Consider the following 10654-nt stretch of genomic DNA (forward strand, 5'->3'; position numbering starts at 1 on the left):
TCTGTAACTGTAAAGGGCCACAGTCTGTAGCTGTAAAGGGGAACAGTCTGTAACTGTAAAGGGCCACAATCTGTAACTGTAAAGGGCCACGGTCTGTAGCTGTAAAGGGCCACAGTCTGTAACTGTAAAGGGCCACAGTCTGTAACTGTAAAGGGCCACAGTCTGTAACTGCAAAGGGCAGAGGTCTGTAAGTATATTGCAACATAAAGTACACACGGACTATTAAATGATCATAAAGTTAAGTTACAGAATGTGTCCCTTTAACCATCAATGAGGTAATGATGTCAATGGACACAATTGCGAGTCCGACTTGGATTGGAGATTAGAAATCGTAAACATGTATTACTTTGGGATAGTATAGTACAATATATTACTTTGTATATGAACTTGACCGAGCAAGTTACTGGTACATGTATTACACGACTGTACTTTTATAGGACGTCTGTGTACCATGATGTACATACTGTACTATATCTATACGTGGTTTACTAGTATTGTCGATTCTAACAACATCTAAAGTAAGATTGGACAATGTCCCCACGGTATTTGGTTGTTTTTTCAGTTGCAAAAACGACTTACTGTTACATCTGCAATGTCTTACGATAATGCATTCACCACTGTCTTTGTTTACCAGCAGTATTCATTGTAAAGTTCGTTTCAATTTCATCTGAAAACGTGACGTGAATTCGTTATCTAAATCACAATAGCTAATACTGAAGTGCAAATATAACTTGGATCAGGTTTGTGGATATCTGTGTCATCAGTTGACAAACAACAACTAACTCCTTTTTAATTTTGATATCATTTTCCATTTGAGATTATTATATATTGGTGCTATGTACTACAATCCGATAACTTAAATCACTGCACGGGTTGGGTCCATTGATTCACAATTTAGGGGGGCGTAATATTTGGGTTGCTTGAAAACAGACACATTGGAGGGGTGGCAGCCAACGACAGTTGAGTGGCTGAGTGGGTGTATGCTTGAATAGCCGTCTGTTTGATCGTATCAGATCCCACTTCCAAGGACAACAAAAAGGGGGCCGGCTTTTCAAGTGTCTTCTGCATACCAAACAAGGGGTCATTATAACTGCCTATTCATGCTGAATTACGTCTTGTTCGAGTTCCCCCAAAGGTACTATACACGCAGTCTCTTTCCGATTATTTAGTATGCGTCTGGCTTCCGACCAACACGTACACAATCAACTAGTCGCACGCCTCAGGTTGGCTTCATTATCATATATATGGTAGAAACTATAGATCACCTGTACCCCGTATGTATCTAGTACGTTCACGCTGTCCTCGACTACACTGTGAGAGAAAACAGCTAAACTCAAGGACAGGTAGGTACATTACTGTAGGATAATCAAACACCCACCATTACTATACATTGACTAGAAATAACGTCACTGAATGTTTCACTGCTGTCGATACAAACTCATTCATTTTAAGTACTTCAGTCGAGTATCCATATATATCGCAGTGCGATTGACGTTGAGACTACACAGTCGTAGTTCTACCTTCGTAAAATTGAAAGATAAACACGATACGGTTTTACATCCGCTCATAGCAGCTATACCTGTCGAGTTAATACCACTAAATCAGTCTAACTGCATGTAAACGGTGTTGATTTTTAAGTACACATAGATGTAATGAATCATAAACACATTGGCCTGTCAGGTCACGGTCTTTGTATGTGTTCCAAATATCTAACTAAAGGTGTTGATTGATATTGTACAAAGGTAACAGTATTGTACACAGTTGTAGAGGTTTCAGGTTATGTGTGTTCAACCGTATTGAGTCCAAGACTCATCTCAGGGAGTTGATGTCAGAATGCGTGCAAACAGTCCACAATCGGGTGACTTATACACTAAACACGCTAACGTTATCTGTTCCCTGTGAGAATTCTACTCGAAATCTCGGTCAGTTTTCATCACACGGCGACTTGACGAAGGCTTCTTTCAAACCTGTTGTATTGTTCAACGAACGCTTTTGAATGACTGTACTCATGTTTGTGACTATCTATTGTTGGGCAGAGGAAATCAAAGCGACGACTATAAGAACTATATAAATCAAGAACACAAAACCAATTCAAGTCATACCACCAACCAATCTCAATATAACGTAAACACCTGTCAAATTCCAAAATCAAGTCGTGCATCCGACTTCTTGTCCTCAAAATGGAGACGACATTACTTTTGAATATTTCATACTTCGTCTATACGACAAGATGCTGCTAAACATTTATGTCTCTACAGCTTGTTGAAAATTTCATTAGTTAGTCGCTATGACAACATACCGCTTGCATGTTTGATAAACCATGGAAAGTTCTCTTCAATTTCTGATACAAAATCCGAGTAACACTAGTGATCAAGGACAGCAAACGCAGTGATTTGCATTACCATGGAAACGACACGGATCTTCTGTTTCATCCGATAACTAGAAAAATATCGTTAATATGATGTAACGATTTATGATATTTGAATCCCCTCCCATTATGCACACGATTTCTTTATTTGGAACTAGATTTAGTCTCTATGCTCGGTTGACAGTTTAGTAAATGATAGATTATTATATAAAAGCATATAACTCGGTCACATAATTCACGGATTTTGTTGACCACCTTCTGTTGTAGTAATGAGTCTACTTCCTCTGTTGAATGATTCTCCTAAATAGTCATCACCATTTACTTGCAAAACTCGCAATACGCTAAGTAATTCAACACCGTATTTTTTGTATTCGGGAAAAAACCCATTCTGTTATTCTTAGTACATATTTTGCAATGAAAGGTGATAGTTACTAGTTGTAACGATAGCTTCTATGTTTTATTTTGTTATCAGTAGAGCTAGAAAAATTGTAATATGATTTCATATGAAAATAAGATAAGTAAATGCAGACACAATATAAATATAAATGAAAATAAACAAAACACAGCACTCAGCACTCTATTCTAATGTAATTTGAAATAAAATGAGCCAAAATAGGAGACAGTCGTGAATCAATCCCTTGTAAATGTATAAAGAAGTGAACGAATTAACGACGACCCTGTTTGTACTTCAGTCATCTCATAACAATCTCAGTCGTCTGAATAGTTGTAAGCTTTTAGCAACTATAAACCTCATTAATACAAAAGTCAGGGTTTTCAGTAGTTGAATACCAGAGATACCTTTGTTTGTTACATATCTTATCGTCGATTGTTGAATTTGTATGACAAACTACAAGCTGCGTGGTTACCCTCGGGGTAAAACTTTCAGACATTAGTTTCCAATGACGTCATTAATGATAAAAGCAAATGTCTGCTGCCTACATGTATATATTCACTAGCCATGCTGACACTTTACCGTCGATGACTGAGTTTAACCACGTATTTCTTCATTTTGCACACATGGACACGTATTATTTTGGTTAGATTGTTTTCCGAGGGAAAAAATCACACGAATCCTACTACTACAAATGTATCAATATATACTCAAGTCAAAATATTGTTATATTCAGCCTGTAGACAAGGAAAACAACAAACTAAGATATACCAAGCGCCCCTATGATATGGAAAAGAAAGTGGCCTCCGAGTCCTAGATCCTATTGTGTAAAATGGTTAGAAAATGACCTTGTAATTTCACTGCAGAAAGGGAGTAATTAACAAATCGTGTTGGGTACAAAGCTTTCGAATTTGTTATAGACAATACCACAATGGCGTCAGTCAATAACTGAAATCGTGTACAAAATTACATTATAATACCAAACTAGGTGTTTTTATTAGCAGCTATACAGGTCTGAAATTACCACAAGGCTTGAATAATAAACACGATTATAAAAGAAAAATAGTATGGCGAACGTTTCGAATTTTGACCCGAAAGTACAGTAGCCGAAAACACGGTCGATTTTACAGACCGAGACCAGTGTGATTCGGACCGCGTCGGGTCATTCCGGCAAATTTACTTTTTATTCAGGGGTTCGTTTACTTTCACAACACTGACACTCTATGGTATGCTAATAAACATCAATGGACCGGTATACAGGAATTACGCATGGTTGCCACTTTCATATTAAGGTGGTTAGGGCCTATCTAGGGCTTTGGAAATATAACAAATGTAACTAATAACATCAAATCCATGTATAAAACCTACCAGTATGGGAAATACTTGGGTGTGAATAACAATTTAGTACACTGAACATTTCCAGGCTATACACGCATTCAATTTAATTGAATTTACGCATACGGTATACGAAGGATGGGGTATTTGTGTGTGTGTGTGTGTGTGTGTGGGGGGGGGGGGGGGGTTCCGACGTTTTGAACGAGAGTGTGAAAATAAAAAGGGTGTTGATACTATGAATTTGTCACATTCATAGTTTGGGGTTTTATTGGTGATGATATTGGCAGATATATCCTACACGCCCTATTTATCACACTGAGTGTGTTTATAGGAGAACCACTTTGATAAGACACGAAATCCTCAACGGTCCCAAGATGATACTCAGTATTGATGTGTTGTGTGACACTAGATTCGCTCTGATGATTACATCAAAATAACATTCTCTGAAATGAAACCCGTCAGCCAAAGAAATTAAAGTGCAAGAAACAGAATTATGTTTTCTAAAAGATTTTTGAGTGTGCACAAATTCACAGTTCAAATGCATATACAGTCATTATCATTTAGTAAGCTTATATCAAAATAACACTAACAGCTGATAAAATACTCTAATTACAGAAAATCATAGAAAAGCACGGCGTTGGAATCAACGATATTCACATTATAATTATTATAATTCTGAAACTCTACATCTGATTGTGTACATAAAGTGTAAGCGTTATTACAAAACTTGAGGTGATGGCGATACTCGATCGATACAGCGTCGTATGAATTATTTCTATAATTAAATCAAAATAACGTACAGCTATAATATAAACCTTTACATCTCTGTAAAGTATGATTGAACGATCCACGAGGTGTTAGGATCAACAATTGAACCCTGCGCATGCGTTGTATACATGTATTTTCCTTATGAATGAGTTCCATAGAAAATTCGATACATTTTTATGATTGTCGTTTAATATTATGATGCTAGGTCAGACTGCCGTATTGACATACACATATGCAGTATTCTCATGATTTCACCAATACAACTTACAGTGGACTGAAAGTCATGCAATAAAATGTACAATTTTAGACAATTATTTGAAGAAGTGCATTGTGTTAAACGTGTTCTATTAGGGCGAGGAGAGGTTCTGAAATAGTCCAACGCGCAATTCAGTTTCATCGTCAATATTGTTCAAATTGTCAATGCTTGGTTGGTGCATTGTGAATGTGTTATAGTTAGAGAGTTTTCAGTAATTACCGAGAGGGGAGGGGCACCAAGTGGGGGATCTGTCCCATAAAAATGGGACCTTTCCTCCATTCTTTTTTTTCTCAAAAAGTGAATACCCCTCGCTTTTTTTCTGGAAAGAATGACTCTTTATCTATATATTTTAACAACTTGGGTTAAGGTATTATCAAAAGTCACTGTAAACCCAGCACCAATTGGACTAATATGTTCTGATATGATGATACAATGGTGGCAGTGGTGGGATGTGACAGAAATAGCTATGGTACGGTGCAGTGCACGTGGGATGACCAAATCACAAAATAATGCAAAGTGTAACACTAAAATGAGTCATTGTAAAATGTAATCCTCTCTCTAATGTCACTTTCTAAATTATGTCCCTCCCCGAAAACCTATGTAAAATCTGACTGGCAACCCATTTCCCTCCGATTGTAGTTACTCAAGGCTCTCCTATGGATAATCCCCGATAATATCAAACTATTATATTGTAGAGAAACGAACCATATCGAGTATTACATGCATGGAATGTAGATAACGTAAGGTACTAGATTTAGACATAACACAAGACTGCCACGGTTCTTCCAGTAACCAGTCCACAATACTTGATTCTCATCTCACCCAATTGTTCGCCTCGTACGCCTGTTTCGGTTTTTCCCGTAGTACGATAAAGATTTTAATATATAGAAATGAAAACGTCATAGAGTTAATTTCCGTCTCGTCAGCATCGTCAGGGGGTGTACCTCGATGGGCTATTGTCACGTGTCTCCGATTTTAATATATACTTAGTATCGTTCATAACGTGACTGCATGGTATTAAGATATGATATTAAAATGAAAAGCGTAGACGTTGCATATAAACGGTGAAAATTGTTGGTCTAAATTTATAAAACAAACCACACCTTGTGGAGGCTACACTTGGGATGTGAGCGAGATTGAAAACATTATAGTACATTGTGGGGATCAAAGGTAAACGAATTAAAACCGGGCATGCTTTGAATCATGAAGCCGATGATGTCCATAATAAGGCTAAACACAGTTTATGTATATACTGCTTCATTGCAATGTTCTAATTGTATAATAATAACATTAGTAGGTTTGGCTATTTAAGTAAATTTATGCCATTTCGTACGTACTCACTCTCGGAATGTCTCGGGTTTTTGAAGACACGAATTGTCTTAGTAAAAGCCATCTTAGTAAAAGCCATCTGGTTGAAATTGAGGCTGATAGGTCATAGCGTCACTGATTGCAGTCATTGGTTTGTATATTCACCTGTCACGTCGCGTGAATGAACAAATTAATCATACATGTCGTATTTGATCAAAGAGAGCACTATTGCTGACATGCATCTGCAAACTTTCTCGAGTAACAATTCCCTCAACGCAAAGTCGCGCGGGAGATAACGAGACTAGAGAACAACCAAGATGAAGCATGTTCATGATTGACATGATCATGAGCACGCCACTGGAAAATTAAAGTTACGATAATTGCTACTGCAATGTATACTAACAATCACTGTGGATAATTGTCAAATGAACTCCAAGCCATCAGAGGGATTTCTACATTTAATTATTAATAGTTATATGCCTTTTTAAATTTCAACCTTCGATAAGCAAATTAGATCGGACCACACATGCACAAAAACGCCAATAGCTTTAATAGCAATAAGTGAGCGGTATTTTTTTCATGATATTAATTTGTAATCTTGAAATTAATTAATCGATTTATTTAGAATTCTACAGTCATTGAAGCATGTATAATCTAGTCGTCTAACACTTTCAACATCTCATTAAATCCAATTGGTCAACAAACGTAACACGAAGTAATCACGTGAAACTCCCGTAGTCTAGCTGCCATCTGTAGCATCGAATCATCTCTCTACCCCGTCTAGCTCAGTCATGTCAAGGACAATTTGTTCACCATATCACACCGCCATATTGTGGTGAACAGTAATAATCGTCAGTTTTGCGTAGCATCTAGATTAAAGATCTTGAAATTCGATGCTACGGTGAAGATAGATCTTGAGATTCAGTGCTACGGATTAGCATCTAGACTAATACCTCTCTGTGATTCGTAACTGTTTACATACGGACATCAAGTCAGTGTATACAGCACTATTAATGGGTAATAAAGCTGTGTTTCAATATGAAATGGATTGGAACGGTTCAAGAAAATAATTAGTCATCTTTTATCGAGTAAAAATTAACGAAAGATAGAAAACTCTACAGATACTTTACTAGGAGCTTGTAAGAATCTGACGACCGGCAAAATAACGCCGTATTTATCGCACGCTTTCATCGCAGATTAGATATCGCGTGAGTGATGACGAGATAACAGATACTGAGGATAATCTGCAGTTGCTTGAACACTTAAAAGGAAATTAGTAAAAGATGGGATACTGTGATATATTTGATAAGTAATGGATTGTACCACTTCTCTATAGTTAAAGCTTTGGACAAATGAGATTATTTAGGCGGTACAATACAGATGAGAGAAGACTGAACGTATAATATACACAGACTCAGTATAGCTATGAAGTGGCAAATAAAACACACAATATCACGGTAAAGTGACATCCTTATAATTGATAAAACACACACTCAATATGACGGTGAAGTATTGTTAAAGGCATATAAATCAAACGCCACTATCTCCTGACCTATACAATCAATATTCTATGAATCATTTGATAGCATGCTCAGCATCCGGGCAAAACTTTAATATTTCATAAAGGCAACACAAAATGATATTTTTGTTTAACGGACGCGTTAAGTTAATTTGGATAGCATTGTCTTAACAAGGTGTACGGACTGAATCATGAAGTCCAATCAAACCATGAGACAACAGATACTGGGCTGATGACGTAATAACCAAATCACAATGGCGAAACCTATTTTATATTAATAACGTAAAGTGGAAAACCACTCTATGAAATTAAGGTATTTTGAGTTCTGGAGAGTCATGTTTTAGCAGTGATACGTCATGGGACCTTAGCAAACATACATATTTATTAGATACATAATGAATATTCATGACTCCTAAGTGTTTATTACCTTTAGATAAATCGTCAAAGTGCCGAAGTTTAGGAAAATACATTTATATCCTGGAGTGGCATATATGCGATAATTTTTACCCTGATAAGTGTTTGTGGTGTCGCCATTTTATTATCAGTGAAATTGCGTTTTATCTGATCCAGCCGTACAACTATTATATTTCAACTTTTGATCAGAAGTTAGAAATGTGGGGTCGTAGGGTTATTACAAACAAATAGTACCGTTCTTACCATATCCTGATACTTAGTTTAAAGTGATATCGTAACTACATGTATTATATTACTTTCCCTGTAAATAGATAGTATTTTTTACGTGACTCTAGGCATTATAAATTTTGTATGATCAATATTGTTATGACAACCAACTGAGAACTGAACTTTGATATTTCCATCCACCCACCCATCCTTCCATTCGAATTCATTCATTCATTCATTCATTCATTCATTCATTCATTCATTCATTCATTCTGTCTGTCTGTCTGTCTGTCAGTAAGGAACAACAACAACAACAACAACAACAACAACAACAACAACCACAACAACAACCACAACAACAACAACGGCAACAAATACTCACTCACTCGATTTTGTTTTATCCACAGATTGTTGAATTTCCGGGAATAATGAAGACAGTCGTTTTCTGGTTTGTCATAATTTTGGTAATCGTTGTCAATATCATGATTTACCATGGTTATCTAATAGTTTACATGGCAACCCGACAAACAATACCCGGTGACGTCATCGATACAGCGAAAAGGAAAACAGACGAGACTGTGTTTGAGGCCCCGAAGAAACAAGATGACGTATTAAACACCAAAAATGGACTACGTATTTTGATAATTGGAGCATTTCGAAGTGGATCAACTTTTACAGGACAACTTTTGAACCAGAATCCTTCAATTTTTTACTTTTTTGAACCACTGAGATTAGTTCAAGATATCGTACATGGAAATATGATTAGCGATGATTTACAAAACTCAACAAAATTTGAATTAATTGATAATCTATTTAATTGTCGTTTTCCATCATATTACGTACATCATATGCGTAACTGGGATTTTGCTACGCATGAAAGTAAAGCACTTAGAAGGGTTTGCAGACAGAACGGTGGATGTAGCAGGACTTCAACGCGAGATTTCTCCGACAGCTGTAAACTTCATAATCACATAGCTATGAAAGTTATACGTTTAGACTCTGTCGAACTTTTGAAACCATTAATAGCTGACGAGGGACTAAATCTAAAAATACTACACCTCGTCCGGGATCCAAGGGGTGTCGCAAACTCAAGAAAATCATTGTATCGAAGCTGGGAGAACAGGTCTTTAGACAAACTAGGCCTGACTGATGGATTAAGACATTATTGTGAACAAACTGCAGATATGATTAGTTTTAGTGCTAAATTACCCGGATGGATGAAGGGTCGGTATAAAATAATGCGGTACGAGGATGCTGCAATGGAACCATTACAGACAGCAAAAAATATTTACAAATATTTAGGGCTTCCGTTTCCTAAGCCAGTCAGACTCTGGATTAATAAAAATACAAAAGAAGAAAACCTTCTTGACTTCAGTAATATGAAGACAAAGAAAAATTCGTCAGCTACAGCTCAAGCATGGCGGACAAGGCTAGCATTTCGTGATGTGCAAACACTTCAGCCGATTTGTGCCAAGTTGATGCATCTTTTGAGGTATGAAAATTTACAAAACGAAGCAGACATGAGAAATCTTTCAGTCAAGACTTTCTAGAAGATGACAATTTTCAGTCACGAAAACGCGCATGCGCCATGGCCAGGAGCAGGCAACCTCGAATATTTTCTGCCAATTACTCAATACCCTTTCGACTTCATTTTGTACATGGACGATAGGAAAGAGGATAAAATTGTCGATTTTTGTGAATGGAATAATTTATATTGCTTTTTATGATAACAAGAAGAAAAAATAATCAGCGCTGGTCGCAGATTTTGTTGCTATCAATGTTAACTGTATTCCTGTCATCCGAGTTCAATTTGTATAAAACTGTTCAAGTTCCAGAACGTATCTAGTGTTCTTTGTCAAAATGATTGACCAATCTATTGATGAAGCTTTTTTATGATTTTGATGGAAATAAACCTACCGTGACAGACGTTACAGCTGCCTTCCAGTTTTGTGTTTACTGTTTTATTGAACCAAGAATATGTTGTTGTATTGTACCATGTATGTACACAGTTTCTCTGATTGTGCTTATACGAATCCATCACCAACTTGACAAAACATGCACTTGATGTGCCCCAAGCGACATTGAATT

General features: G+C 36.7%; 1 protein-coding gene across 1 annotated transcript; it reads left to right on the top strand.

Annotated features, from left to right (window-relative positions):
- Positions 1-8983: 8983 nt before the first annotated feature.
- Positions 8984-10566, top strand: LOC144452314 (carbohydrate sulfotransferase 1-like). Its single transcript, XM_078143386.1, has one exon. It carries the CDS (start codon positions 8995-8997, stop codon positions 10114-10116), a length of 1122 nt encoding a protein of 373 aa, XP_077999512.1. The 5' UTR covers positions 8984-8994; the 3' UTR covers positions 10117-10566.
- Positions 10567-10654: the final 88 nt, after the last annotated feature.

Source organism: Glandiceps talaboti, chromosome 22 (genome assembly GCF_964340395.1).
Source record: "Glandiceps talaboti chromosome 22, keGlaTala1.1, whole genome shotgun sequence".
Taxonomy (NCBI): domain Eukaryota; kingdom Metazoa; phylum Hemichordata; class Enteropneusta; family Spengelidae; genus Glandiceps; species Glandiceps talaboti.